This window comes from Fusarium phalaenopsidis (genome assembly GCF_050370095.1).
Source record: "Fusarium phalaenopsidis strain FUZ10S chromosome Unknown contig_32304, whole genome shotgun sequence".
NCBI classification, from domain to species: Eukaryota; Fungi; Ascomycota; class Sordariomycetes; order Hypocreales; family Nectriaceae; genus Fusarium; species Fusarium phalaenopsidis.
In genome coordinates, this window is record NW_028145404.1 from 5,075,150 (window position 1) to 5,089,467 (window position 14,318).

General features: G+C 51.9%; 4 protein-coding genes across 4 annotated transcripts; 1 reads left to right on the top strand and 3 right to left on the bottom strand.

The window, feature by feature from the left end:
- Positions 1-905: 905 nt before the first annotated feature.
- On the bottom strand, positions 906-2,473 carry LRP88_10829 (regulator of G protein signaling domain-containing protein; the record flags this gene model as incomplete). Its single annotated transcript, XM_083247278.1, has 3 exons — positions 906-974; positions 1,028-2,338; positions 2,390-2,473. 3 exons carry the CDS (start codon positions 2,471-2,473, stop codon positions 906-908), a joined length of 1,464 nt encoding a protein of 487 aa, XP_083098391.1.
- Positions 2,474-6,399: 3,926 nt separating this feature from the next.
- LRP88_10830 (uncharacterized protein) lies at positions 6,400-8,329 on the bottom strand (the record flags this gene model as incomplete). The annotated part of the gene is made up of 3 exons (XM_083247279.1): positions 6,400-7,493; positions 7,557-8,189; positions 8,251-8,329. The coding sequence occupies 3 exons, from the start codon at positions 8,327-8,329 to the stop codon at positions 6,400-6,402; spliced, it is 1,806 nt and encodes a 601-aa protein (XP_083098392.1).
- A 1,165-nt stretch (positions 8,330-9,494) lies between these two features.
- On the bottom strand, positions 9,495-11,365 carry LRP88_10831 (uncharacterized protein; the record flags this gene model as incomplete). Its single annotated transcript, XM_083247280.1, has 3 exons — positions 9,495-10,804; positions 10,857-10,861; positions 11,310-11,365. The coding sequence occupies 3 exons, from the start codon at positions 11,363-11,365 to the stop codon at positions 9,495-9,497; spliced, it is 1,371 nt and encodes a 456-aa protein (XP_083098393.1).
- A 234-nt stretch (positions 11,366-11,599) lies between these two features.
- On the top strand, positions 11,600-13,397 carry LRP88_10832 (cytochrome P450; the record flags this gene model as incomplete). Its single annotated transcript, XM_083247281.1, has 3 exons — positions 11,600-11,732; positions 11,787-12,623; positions 12,697-13,397. The coding sequence occupies 3 exons, from the start codon at positions 11,600-11,602 to the stop codon at positions 13,395-13,397; spliced, it is 1,671 nt and encodes a 556-aa protein (XP_083098394.1).
- Between the last annotated feature and the right edge of the window lie 921 nt (positions 13,398-14,318).

The window sequence follows — 14,318 nt, forward strand, 5'->3', positions numbered from 1 at the left end:
TGTTCTTCCTTGGCAATAATGCACTAGCAACCTGCCACAGAAATAGCTCTATAGATAGATAGTGCTCTAGCAGAGGGATGAGCACCGGGGTGATCGACGTGTAAGCGATCAGTGACACCGAGCATGGTCTTCGATGCAACCACCGTCTTACCCTTATTTGCTGGGCATCTAAAATGTAGAATGTTCCAGAACACATCGTTCCCACTAATCCCCTAAGCCTGCCCCCCTTCCTCGCCAAGAACAACCGATACAACTCTATGGATAGCCTAGTGGCGAGGAGAGCAATTTAATCGACCACTCGAAGGTTTCTGGAAACTTTCTATTGCACAGGCTGCCAGATTTGGATCAGCGTGTTGCCCTTGGCCCGAGATGAGCACAAACACGTCAAACACGTGGCTATAAGACTGATCGACGCAAGGATCGTCAGCGATACCCTCTATCAGTGTTAAGGGATTCGAGTCGTGATCATGATCACGATCTATGACAAAGGAAGTGAATGCTCGACAGTAAATTCTCATGCCTTCGATGCACTGAAGGATGTTGGATAGTTGTCGGTCCGAGATGCAAAGGGTAAGTTCAGAGTGGTGAAGGTCTGAAGGCTCGGAGGATTTGATCCTTGACTTGCGATCCGCTAGCCCGAGCGTGAGCGAAAGAGGCGAGAACCGTGAGCTTCATAGCTATAGATGGGCAGTCACCAGGTGCTTTCACTGAGACGTTGACCAAAACAGTCCTCTATATTACATCCTTGCGACGTGACCAGTAGCGTCATGGCGACGTATCTTGTGTGGTTGCTATGCGACAAAGAAAAATATGTACATGCCAAGTGTCTAGAAAGTGCTATCTACTGTTAAACCAAAAAAACACCACTCCGTAATCTCATGGGTATCGCTGGAGTCTTCCGTCTATCATCGAACACCTGCTTGCACCAATTGATCCTCCACTGCTGGGTTATTAAGGAACTTGGGAATAGAGTCCTAGATGTTTGTTAGTGATTCTGTGATACAGAATGCGAGGAGGAAGAACTTACACTGGCCATCAACTTGAAGACGGCGTTTTGAGCGCTCTCCAAAAGGGACGTCACCTCCTTCAACATGTCGGCTTGTGTGGAATCCTGGGCTTGCGCCTTGGTCATCCGATCGGACAAACTTAGGCGAAGCTGATGGTTGATGTTGACCTCGCGTGGTGAACCAGGTGCAACAAACGTGTTGAAGATGATGTGCGACTGCGAGAGAAGCTCGTTGGCGTTTTCGTCTGCCGTCTTGTCTCCCTTCTTGACGCCCTCCAGTGTCGTCTTGGACTCTTGGATGAACTCGTCGGCTTGCTCGTAGAAAGCTAGCGTCTCTTCACAGTACGTTGATCGGAGGTTCTCGCGGAAAAGAAGGCGGAGGGTAGGCTCTTGGAGAATCTTTTCCAGCTTGAGGCGGTTGCTTTCCGTGATACCACCCTTTGACGTTGACGAGTCCGTCTTGCCCTGCGATGAGCATCGACTTGAGGAGCTGTTATCGATCAAGTCTTGACCACGCTGCGAGAGGGTGTAGATGGCGAGATGTGTGGGTTGGAAGAGCTTGCAGGCCACATACTGGTTCATGTAGGCCATATCTGTAGCGACCGACTCGATGAGGTTGTAGTGCACAAAGTGCGACGCCACGTTTACAGCCTCCTTCATGTCTGCGCAAGTCGCTTTGTCTCGTAGCCAGTCAGAAATCTGCAGACCCGTGCAGGTGTCGTGGTATGTGCGACCGTTGATCTTGCGCTCATGCGTCAACCTGATGCCCGTTGCGGATTCCTGCCTTGCCAGCGCCAGAGGCCCCTTCTTCCCCCGTCCGTCGATGCCCATCATCCGGCAGAAGACGACTTCGGTGGTGGCGCGGTCGACGTGTGGCTTGTCCGTTTTCACATCTCTTTCGAGGTAGAGAAGAGGTCCGGTGATTAGGCTCCTTAGCTCGAACAGCTGGTCGTGGTTGATGCCATTCTTTTGGCAGAACCAGTCGAATATTGTAGTTCCCTTGGACGTTGGCTTCCATACTCCTCCCCGATGCGCAAAGATCTGGTCCGGCTTCCCATCTGCTGCCTCGATAAAGCGGGCGTCGACAAATCGCTGGCACAGAGACCTTGCCGTATCCTTGCTCATGGAGAATGTGGTGGTGGAGGTGGAGGTGACGCTGCATGACGGGTTGTCGGGATCGGGCATGCGATTCGACTGTGTGAGCTTGAGGTTGCCGAGGTTGCGGATGGCATCTTCGGAGAGGAATGTGTGTTCGATCTTGACGAAGCGGACGCGGTGGGGCTCGAGGGGAAGGAGGCTGACGATGAGGGCGGAGAAGAGGTCCTTGAGGTCCTGTTTGGTGTTAGCAAAGTCAAGAGAAGACATAGCTATGTGAGTACGCACCCTGGAATGCGGTTGATCATCATCCGATGTGCGCAGCAGACGGGATGATGTCTGGGTGATGGTGTTCTTTGTCGTCAAGTTCATGATGACTGTGTGGAGAAGTGCCGTTTCCAAGAATGTGCCAAGGGGCGTGACTGGGCGTCAGTAGGCTGCCGTGGATTTAATACAGACATTTGCTTTTTTGCATCGGCAGAGCAGAGCAGGCCACTTGATGATAAAAGGAAACAGCAGGGTCTTGTCTACAAGGGCTCATTACTCGTGCGCCATCTGCACCTTGCCCATTCGAGCTCGACGAAATCATCCCGAACCCCGGACCAGCAAGCTCATGGGTAAATGGCTCAGATAGGGGGGGAGGGGCCGCTTCGAGATAGGGCTCTGCTAACGCGGGAAAGCGGGGGGCCACATGGTCGGCGGCTGGCCAGGAGCCTGGCTAGGCCTTGATGCGGTTTAGCAGGCCCTAGCGAAACACGTGGGCAATCTGTTCCATAAGCCCGAAGAAGGATCTATTGCGGGCTTGACGTCAGGTATCACGCGGCGGGCTCACGTGGAAAACGAGATCCGTGAGATGAGAGACGAAGGAGTCTTGAATCTCAACTTCAGGGGCACATTTTTCACTCTTCCGAAGACCTTCCTTCAAGTAACACAAATGCCTGACCGTCCCTCCCGTCTTCCAGAGCCCATCAGGCCAAACAAAGTTCAAGGGTCGAGTGATCTGACTGGTTCGGCTCCAGGGATCGACACGGGTGGTGCGGCTCCGCGCTCCACCGGAACATGATTATGCGGCTCCGCGAACGAAAGAAATTGGACAAAGAGAACCGCTGCAATCTCGTCAAGCATGCACCGAGGGGGAGGGCACACAATGCAGCTTCAATGATGTGATACCTAATGCAAAATGGCCATGATCAAAGCAAAAAAGTCCATCACGCTACTGCACCCCCACCCCGAGCGACGACTCAACTCCTTCACTTGGCAGGCCTACGACTGACGATAGACGCCTATTAGGGTATTTCCCAGGGTCCGCCGGATAGCGACCGAGTCACACTGCCCCCGCCAAGAAGTGATCAGTCAGATACAGGACTCTGACAGGGTTAGAACCAACAACCGAACCACCCATCGTCGCCTTTTGGTCTCCCAAACAACATCCAGAGATGGTGATGATTCAAGCATCTCTAAAACGACCTTTCGCCCGGAGACTGGCTTCATTGTAAGCCATAAGACTTGTCATTCATGCGTCGTCGGGACTGAAACCAGCGCCTTTGCTGCACACCTCTATCGGCGCGAGATCAGTCGGTCCAAGTGCTCATTCTGGGGACCCTGGTCGACGGCTCCCGGCCGGACCAATCAGACGTGAGGAACACCCTAGTGTCAGGAGAGGAGACACGAAGCCCGGAGCGGGTTGGGAAAAACACGCCGCCGCGACGGCTTGGCTCTCCCACCATGGTCGTTCCGGTGCTTCCTTGGACCGCTAGACCGGGGGACCGTCTCTGCCGTAGTTGGGACTATTCTTGGTCCCAAGACTAACGCTACTAGTCATTGCAACTGATGAATCGCCGTGATAAGATAGACGAGGTCAGCAACTGAACCCCTTACTCTATTTCGACGGCAGTATTGACATCCACTTTCGAGAGTTCTCAATGGCTCACATCGGCCTTATTCGCGTCAGAAAAGAGAGCCCTAAGCACGGTTGCTAGGAGTCCAGTATTTAGGCACCTAAATAAGCTCGTCTGGTTGAAGGATTGTCCTCTCATGCTCAACCTTCCATGGAGAGGCCGTTGGCTGTGCAATACCGCCTCCGAGGCTCTTCTTCTAGTATCTTCCGTCTATTCAAACTCTACAATTCTTTTAGCTGCGGCACCGGTTCGATAAAGTAATTGATTGCGGCTTACGATGGTAGCGGTTCCGATGTTTTCAATCCGATAAAGTTGGGGGGCATTTTTGCGGGAAGTCCTCCGCAATGCCGCCGCCTACCGGGTCGCTGGGGAAGGGTCTCACCAAAATCGGCGACTAGGAATTTGACCCGCACACGTGGATGCCATGCTGTCTTCTTGGTCCCGGGTCCGAGCCGTTTGGTTCTTGTTTGTCAAGCTCCCGCAGGGTAGCGGATCGTATTCTGCGACTATTACTTACTTCCTTGATCACCAACAATGAACCCCTGATGACACTGCGGGCCTAGGTCCGTACCTCTGATTTAGACCGAGAACATCACTAAAACCCTTGGCCCTATCGAGATAAGAGTTCGAGGGAGATGTACTCGGACGGATTCAGGCAAAGCCATCAAGGAAAGTATTTAGCTGATGAAGACATTTCCACTTGAACATCCATGTTCTTCAAGGTCCCACCAAAGATATGTGTGGAACAGTACGAAGTAGCGAGCACATCACACCGCCCCTCAATCTCATCCGCGTCGATCCTGTCAAGGGGCATAACGTGGGGGTGCTCCAGTTATCGCATCCGCAGATTTGTCTCGCGTCATGTACGGGCCGGGTGGTACATGTACAGAGAACTTGACCATAAGCTGAGTTCTTGTTGGTTCCTAGCCAGTTGTTAGTACGAGTCTCAGGGCCATGCTTACTTTCTCGTTAGGCCCCTCAGAGCTTGGGCACCTGACAAGATCCACCAAAGGTCCAAGTCCTTGATCTGACAGATACCTAGCCTGAACCCCCCCAACCCAGATGTCAAATCAGGTGAACCCAAGAAGAACGACAAGAGGGATCATCATCTTCTAGATTATCTGTCAGTGAAAGAAATTACCATGTGGCAAGCTCCGGATCTTGACAGCGTCTAGTGCAAGATCATCCACGTGCGTCCACGTGCTTCTGAAGATATTCACCCACCGGTTCTGCTAGCTCGACATGGTTTCTGATCGCCAATACGGGGCAGTGTCGATCCCAATCCTCGACGTGCTAGTAAGTGGACCTCCTGATTATAACCCCGCTACAAGCGAACACGTAATTTCTCTTTCAGTCTGTCAATTTTATAATGGAGGAGGTTTCTCGGGGTTGGTTCGGGTCCCAGATTGTCGGGAATGAAGAGAGTTGAGTCAACCCTGCGTTAGTGGTGGGCAGAGAGAACAAACTGTTTGGGAAAGGCGCCAGCCCAAAGAGCCTCTTACAATATTTGCGGGCGCCTAACGACGGACGGCCATGATTCGTGTCTTGGCCGCACTCATCCGCCCCCCGCGTGCGTGGCGTTACCACTGCCGCTACCGCTCGGCAAGCCCGTGAGCCCGTTGCACCCAAGCTTGACGCCTCCAAAGTCTCGTGAGTTCTTATTGCACCTTCGGATTCACCTATAATGTCGGAATGTTAATGACCTAATGTGGCTCGATTGAAACCTTCTCTTGCAGGACGGGTTTGCTTTGATTCATTCACGAAAACCTTGCTACAAGTGAAATCCAATCCGACACAAATCTCCAAGTGAACTCCTTGCTCTCTGCAATATCAACATCCCGCTTTCAACCCTCGTAAATTGTCAATATTGGGCCGACAGCCAGGAGAAACCGCAAAAGGTACGTCTCAAGCCTCCGATATCAACTCGCCAGTCGCCAGAAGCCTGTCCCCGGGCTTGAGTTTTGCTTGGGGGGGCTAACTATAGGCCCGGATTCGCTCCTAGAAACTGGGGGCGCTCCATGGCGTGTATTACCCCATGTTTCAAAGATGTTGAACGCATAGCCGGACCTGCTTGAAGGCATAGAACCTCGCCAGCTTGCGCTTTAGTTTAGAAGCCAGCTGGGGAGTTCTGAGCTGGGTTCATTTGTACAATAGAATAACGGCGGGAAGGACTTCTGGACTGCCCTGTCTGAGAAGAGATATCGTCATTCCTATTTGGCTCCTCGGGCTCTGTGAAATGAAGCAGTGGGGGAATGAGCCGTTGCGACTATTCTTGGAGTTTGGAAATAGTTCTGGGGGACAGTTTGAACGTCGAAGCAACACAAATTAAAGGCCAGTATAAGAAACATCAAAAATCTATAAATATAAAAGGAACTCCATTCATACTAGATTGCTTGAAAGTCACACCACCACAATGCCTGTAAACGCACGATCATCGTCGGCATAAATCACCCTTTTCTTCCCCGTCTCGATATCGCAAGAATAGATTCTCCCACCCAAATCAGTCACGAAAATGCGGTTGTTCTTCGCATCGAGCTTCAACCCAATCGCCTCATTGAAGTTCTTTGTGAGCACTTGGGGTTTGATCGACGATGTCGTATCCATGGGAACAGGAAGTCCTGTGTCATCAAGGGGAATCATGAACAAGGCATTGCCGGATGGAATCTCCCCTCGGTCCGTCCAGTACAATTTACCGCCGGCTTCATCGATTTCCAAGTCGATCGGCTCTGGTAGTCCGGTCATGATGCAGGCAACATTCCCTGGGTTGTCCATCTCGGCACAGAAGATGCGACCTTTGCCTCCCTTGGAGGGGCCTTTTTGTGTCCAGTAGAATTTGCCGTGTGAGGGGGAGACAGCAATTCCCACGCACCAGTCCAGCACATCGGCTTGCTTGCCGTCCTCTGAAGAAGACTTCCCGTTATCCACTAGGGTTTCCAAAGCAGAGCCATCGTAGTTGCATCGGTAGACTGCACAACCCTCGCGGTCCGAGAAGTAGAGTTTCTTGTTTTGCTTGTCACAACAAAGCTGCTTAGGTGTGTTGATGGCACCTGGGGCAATGAGCGTGTGGATGTCGGTTCCGTCTTTGGTCGCAGAGTAAACTGCTCCATCTTGGGCGCCTGGCTTGCCCATGGTGGTCCAGAAGATACGTCCAGTCGAGTCATCGACATCGATGCCATCCGGCAACGACTGCCCTGAGAGAATTGCCTTGGCGTTTTGACCGTTGGCGCCGAGTTGCAGGATCTCTCCTGATGTCGTGCTTGGCTCTGCTGCTGATAGCCCGACGTCGAGGACGAGTAAAGTCGAACCAGGCGAGGTCGCACCATTGTGGGCTTCCGCCTCGATTTTGGGCGGGTACAAGCCTCCATTGGGGGACTTAGAGCCCAGCTTGCCATGATCGAGATAGGTGCTCTTGAGATAGTCGACAGTCTTCGAGCTCAAACCCCGTTCTGCGATATAATGACTTTCAATAAACGCCACAGTATCCAAGCCAACATCTATACAACCCAAGATCAGCATTCAACAACGCAAATCCGACAAGAGAGACGACTAAGACTTACCGTCCATAAGCTCGCACGGGGCCGTGTCTCCATTGAATAGCTCCCCCCAGATGCTGTCGATCTCCTTGGGAACAGATACGCCCTCAGACAGGATGGTCAAAATCTCACGCTTGATAGCTGCCCAAAGTCTGTTGAAGATGAAACCTGTGCTCTCTTTCCTGGCGGTGTATGGTGAAGCCGCAGTCTCTCTGAGTCTTGCTGACAAGAAGGGAAAAATGGCTTCGTCCGTGACTCCATCCGTCATGAGTTCCACAACCATACAGGCCGGAGGCATGTAGTAGTGCATGTTGAGGATGCGTCGCTTTGTCGGCTCAGAGACTTTGAGAACCATCTCGGATGACTTGTATGAGGACGAGTTGGTGCAAAGAATGCAATCTTGCGGGGCGATGGTGTCCAATGTTGCGAAGGTGGCAACCTTGAGTTCGATTTTCTCGGGTATAGCTTCGATAACAAGCCAGGCATCCTCAAGGGCGGGTTCCAGGTTCTCGAATACCCTGACGGTGCCCTTGTTTGCCGACGTTCGTTGCAGGTATGTGTCTAGCTCTTGATCGACATACTGCAAACATTGCGATCGCTGCTCGTCGCTCGGGTCTCGAACGTTGACGTTGTATCCGGCAGATGCCCAGGTGCATGCTGTAGAAATATGGGTTAGATCTGTTGTCAAGACATTCATTTACGGAGCTTATCAAGTTACCAATACGACGTCCAAGAACGCCTGCCCCGAGGATGGCTACGGGGCGGGTTTCAAAGTTCTTTGGTGGCTGCCACGACATGTCGAAGTAATGATGGAGTAAAAGATTGGGGAGGATTGAGATATGTTTAATGAATTGGGACTGTAACTGAGTTTGGCAGAATGGACACAAGGCGCTGGGCCCCTTCATATACATGCGTACTGTGCTTGTGACGCTATTGCCATTTTCATCCCCATCCATTTTCAACCAACTGGTTTCCTCGGATCTACCGGAGCCCATGAGAGCTCGATCCTACGCAATCCAACGCTTGTTCTAATCATTAAAGACGTTTGTTCATCTGCCGTTCATTCCGCGGTAGCTTGGTGTGGAGCCTATGGACCCGAACCACATACCGCGGTAAAGCGGGACCTAGTTGGAGGCTCTGACGTAGGGCCCACTGGTGCTGATAGGTTGCATCATCGTCCCTGATAAGGGTTTCCCCTTACAAGTTTGAGGCTGGAAATGAATGGCCGCGGACGTACTAGTCATAATGTCGGATGCGGCTCTGATGGAGACTCCGAGGTTCGGAAACGTTGCAAGGCGTGGCCATTAAGAAATCAGCCATGACGTGTCCTTGTAAATGGCGGCGGTGTGCGGCAAAGACTAACCAAGGAGGCGCACAAACCAGAGTCGAGTTTTTCAGGCCCATGAATGGCTTGAGAAAGAATGCCTTGTTAGTCAGATGCTTGTAATTCTCTAGGGTAACGGATGATGGTTTCGAGCACCAACAGTTGCTACGTTCATTTTGTTCATCTTTTCACATATTCAAGGGAATGTATGGATCAAGTCTCAGGAATCATTTTGTTCTTCGGTATTGTGTCGGATGACTTCTCCTGGAGGCATCGTTCATACCAACAATAATAAGTCTCAGCAAGTTCATACTGAGACGTAGCACTCTCCAACATGCAATTCCAGAGTGTGCTCCCGGTAGCCACCTGGCTGTGTTCGTAGCATCAAGTCTATAACTGGTCAACATTACGTGGATGACTGGGAACATAATCTTGTACCAAAGACTACCAGAGACAGCGACTAGAAAAAGGTATTGGAGCGGTTTATTCGGAATCACGGCTGTTTGGGTCACTGATATTGGCCGAAAAACTGATACTGCAGCCTTGCAGTGATATGAGGTAAAAAGACAGCTTAACATCTACTCTATATGCCCAGAAGTAACAGCACTATAATACAGATAACCACCAGCATCAGTCGACTAAAAGCAGAAAATTTGATCCGTCATCTTCGCAACCGCCCCCGGTGCCTGGAAGCCCAAAGAGACCAGGGCTTTCTTGGACGCAGCAACCATCCCAGGAGGGCCGCAGAGCATAATCTTGGTATCCGGTGCGGAAGGAGGTAGCCTCATCTTCATGACATCGGCCGTTACGTAGCCCGTACCATAAGCCCATTTCTTCGGTGCCTGATCCAACATGAGCCAAAGCTTAAAGTTGCTGGGATAACGGCGGGCGAAGGATTCCAGCTGCGGTCTAAGTAGGATATCCTCTTCGGACCGATTGGCAAAAATCAGCGATATTTCGGTGGTATCCTTGTCGTCCTCGCAGATGGCACGGATTAGCTGGAACATGGGGGTGATGCCTGTTCCTCCCGCTATCATGCCGATTTTGCTGCATAGCCCGCGTTGGTATTGCATCGGTCCCTTGGGACCACGGAAGAGAACCTCATCTCCAGGCTTCAGGTTCGCAAAGTAGCCGCCCGTCAGCGACCCGTCGGGATACACTTTGATAACCAGCTCCAGGACGCCAACGTCGAGATTGTTGGAAGTGGGCGTGTAAGACCTCGTAACCGAGGTACAGTTGACGGTGGCCTTGACGGCGACGTGCTGGCCAATCGGTAGTCCCACGACACCATGCTTGTCAGGAAGATCAAAGACAAAGCGGAAAACATTGGGTGAAAGTTTGTCTATCCGGGCCACTTTGAGGCCCTTGTATGTCTTGGGGTTCAAGAAGCCCTCTGCCATGTGAGGGTTCCCTCGCTCCACGGCCCGGACCTGCTTCCGATGCGCCGGGAACCTGGTGAAGCCAGACTCGACGTGAGTAAACTGCGATAGTTTGGTACCAACCACACCGGCCACAACAGCGGACAATGTGCCGGCGGCTGCAAAGCCAGCAAGGAATGGGTTATGTGTCATGGTGGCTGTGGTTGGAATCGAGAGCTTTCCAAGAGCCTGTTTTCCGACTGACCCGTACACGGAGGCACCATAGACCGATGCTCCAAGTACCACGGAACCCAGGGCAACCTTGAGAAGCCCAAGGGAGTAGGGGGTAGCGGAGGAAGATGGCTTTCTGACTGGCGGAGGAGGCGCCTGCTGAACCAACTTGATCGACTTCTGCGGCTTGAACTTGTCGCCCTCGGCACTTTGACCGATGAAGTATCCTTCAAGAATCTCGTCTGCATCCTCGGAATGGCCGACATCTTGGTAGGCTGCCGTTGCATCCGTGCCGGCAACGTCGATGAGGGCATCAACACCGCCGGGATGGTCTCTCACATATTCGGTAACGTTGTAGACTAGAGCTGCTGTTAGTCGCGGCGCAGGAAAATGTGTGCTGTCATGTCAAACTTGCCCTTTCCGTGCACGATTATCCAGAGGTCATTCCTGGTTTTGTGCGCTGCGACTTCAGCCGCGGTGAAGGTTGGAAGGTCTGACATGGCAAACAGAAGATGGATGAAGACGGATCGCTCAAAACAGTGTGTTTAGCCCAGTTGTTCAGTCGGCTTCTGTCTTTGTAACAGATGGAGGCTCGGAGATTGTGGAGGCTTTTATCGTACTGGGCTTCAAGCAATATTGCATGGCTACAACCCCTTAATGCCAGGGCATTCTCGGACTTTTGGCCACCCACTCGTTCCTGATCACCCTCCGTCATCGTGTAAACTTCTGCTACCGCGGTAAGCTCCACCAATTGTTTCCTCGGATGCGGCATGGTAGCCACCCTCGAGTCATCAAGTCGCGCAAAGGGATGTGGTACTTGATGCAGCACCCACGTTCGCCCAGAAGCCAAGTTTCTTTACTTACGCAACGGCGCTAGAACACGGGAGATCGTCATGGTGGCCGGGAGGCTCGGCAGTCAAGTCGTGATGTTCGGGTTTAGGCCTGGCCAATCGGAAAACTCGTCAATGTAAGGGCCACTGGGTCTGGATGCCGCGGTAAGACATTTGCATCTATCAATGCATTGCCATTGCTACGTTGAGAATCAGAAGGGCGAAAACTTGGGTCTTAAGATGGAAATAAATAGATGGATCTTCTGGGAGTCTCTGAGATCAATACTTCACTCGACATTCCTCCTGGTACCACCAACATCCAGAATGCCTCTACAATCTTTTTACCTGCTCGGGGAGGACCCAGCAACTGCCCGTGAGATCGACGTTGACCAAAATGCAAGCTTCAACCATCTTCAGCAATTGATCGCATCCCACTATGCCATTGTGGTGCCTACAGGTAAACGTCCCTCCCCAATGATGCGTCGGTGTGGATTATGCTAACATGTGCTAGGAATTGGCTTCCAAGGCGCGAATAATGCTCTGTCCACCGTCTCGCAGGTCATGTCTTCCAAGGACCAAGTCGTCATCACTATCGACGGCCAAGGGGTTCGCGACATTCCCGGCCCACCTGGTTTGCCGTACGTCGGCAACTTCTTCGAAGTCTTCCCCGACCACCTCGGCAATCACCAACGTCTCTTCGAACGCTATGGGCCCATCATCAAGACGACAAACCTAGGTCGTACCGTCTATCACTCCAACGACCCAGAAGTCGCTGCCGTCGCCTTTGCCGAGTCCGAGTTCTTTACCAAAAAGATTAACGATTCTCACCCCCTGAATGGAATCAAGACACCGGAGGCCGGCATCTTTTTGGGTGATACAGATACACCCGAATGGAGGGTTACGCATAAGTTCTTGCCCCCTGCCTTAGGACCGAAGGCAGTTCGACATTATGCACCGACAATGCAGAAGACAGTCGAAAAGGCATATGAGGTCTTTGACCTTTTAGATGAACGGGAGGAAGCTTGGAATGTATATCAGTACATGCTCAAGTTGGGTGCTCAAGCTGTTGCTAAACTGACGCTTGGCCTGGATCTCGAGCATTTCTCTTCAGTCGACGCCCCTGTGCACGAAATTGTCCATCTCATCGCCGACATGCTCTCGCTCAACAAGAAGGTTACGTCGAGAGGAAACTGGTACGCCAGCTTGCCGTTCGGAGACCCTAAGGCCTTGAGGGACAAGAAGGCGACTCTGGAACAGATGGTGGAGGAGCGCATCCAGCAAGCCAAGGCTGGAGGTATTGAAGATTTGCCGCTCCAAGACGCAGCCCTTCGAGCGACCGATATGATTGGTAAGCCCTTCTATCTTTTGTGTTTTATTTAGCAGACAAGAAGACCACAGAGACTGACGACATATGCGAGTAGACTATGCACTTCGTGCCACCGACAACAAGGGAGAAAGGCTGCCCAAGTCAAGTCTCACTTGGGCTCTTGTTGTCGCCACAGGCGCGGGATTCACCACCACCTCTTCCCTCCTATCGTGGCTCATCTACGGCCTCGTGACATACCCCGACGTGCAGGATAAGCTACTGCAAGAGCTGATCGACCACGGCTTCACCGACGATATGGAGGTCACATCAGACTTTACCGACGGCCTTATCTACCTTGACTATTATATCAAGGAAACCCAACGCCGTCACAACCCTTCGTTCCAGCCAGGTCGAACCTCCAAAGTCGACCTCATCTTGCCTGGGGGCTATAAAATGCCCAAAGACTCGGTCATGATCCCAGCGCTACATCACATACACAACAACCCCGAGTTCTGGGATAACCCTGCCAAGTTCAACCCGGACAGATGGGGTACCGACGAGGTCAAGAGCAGACACAAGGCGGCATATCTACCCTTTGGAACCGGCTCGCGTATGTGCATCGGATTCAACTTTGCGTTGCAAGAGATCAAGATCTTCCTGCCGAAACTCATATATCGGTACCGATTCAGAAAGGACGGAAGTGATGTCACCGAGTACGACCCCATGTTCCAGCTCATCAGGCCCAACAACTTGTACGTTAGGGCCGAGAAGCGCACGAAGCTGCCTCCGAAATCCGAGACAGCTGCCAGCACATGACCTGAACTAGGGACTTATCGTGTGCCCTTTGATGCCATTTCTGTAGATTGATAGACCTTTGCATTGCTGTTGCTTCCTTCGAGCACCCATATAGACAAAAAATGAGATAGACAGACAGATGCTAGATTTTTAGACATGTTATCGAATTCAAGCTATGCTGGTTCATCCCCGAAATCAAAAGGCTGTTCCATCATGTTTATCGACTCCCATAGATTGTATCCCGATCCCTCATTTAACAGGCTTTCCAGCAGATCGTCACTGATTAGCATGGACTCAGCATTTGATGAACCCGCCATGAGCCCGCCACCATCATTTTGTATCGAATCGGACGCCCGAATCGTTGTTTGGGACCTGGACACGCCAGAATGATTTGGATGGTCAGGTGATAGCTGGCGTATTGCTTCTCCAAAGATGCCGCAGAAGACAGACGCTGAGGTGTAGGTCTTTTGAAGCTCTCGCATTACTTCCATGCAGAACTCGAGCTTGTTGAACCCTAGTTTCCGAGTGAGGGGGTTTTGGGATTTGCAGTCGAGAAGATGAACATGCATAGCCGGTACCAAGAGTGGAGGGCTGGGATCTAGGTTAGTAACATGTTGAGAGCTTAACATGTGTGTAGAGACGATAAGAGCATGCATGAGCTGTCACGCTGGTGATGATGAGATCCCAGGACAGACTGGATGGGGAATGTGGGACCTACGTCATGGGGCACGCCAAACTGACAAGCTCTTCGCGTACTATGCTGTCAAGTATAGCATTGGTGGAGGCTGCTGCCGATGCTAGTCGAGTTCGCATGCGGTTCTGCCATGGGCCTTGGGCTGGTGGTTGAAGATCTTTGGGCGTCATTGACACACAGGGGCGATAGAAAGTGATCAAAAGCGCTCTGTTGATCAGGGTCAGCGGCTGATAGGGACGCTTGAAACC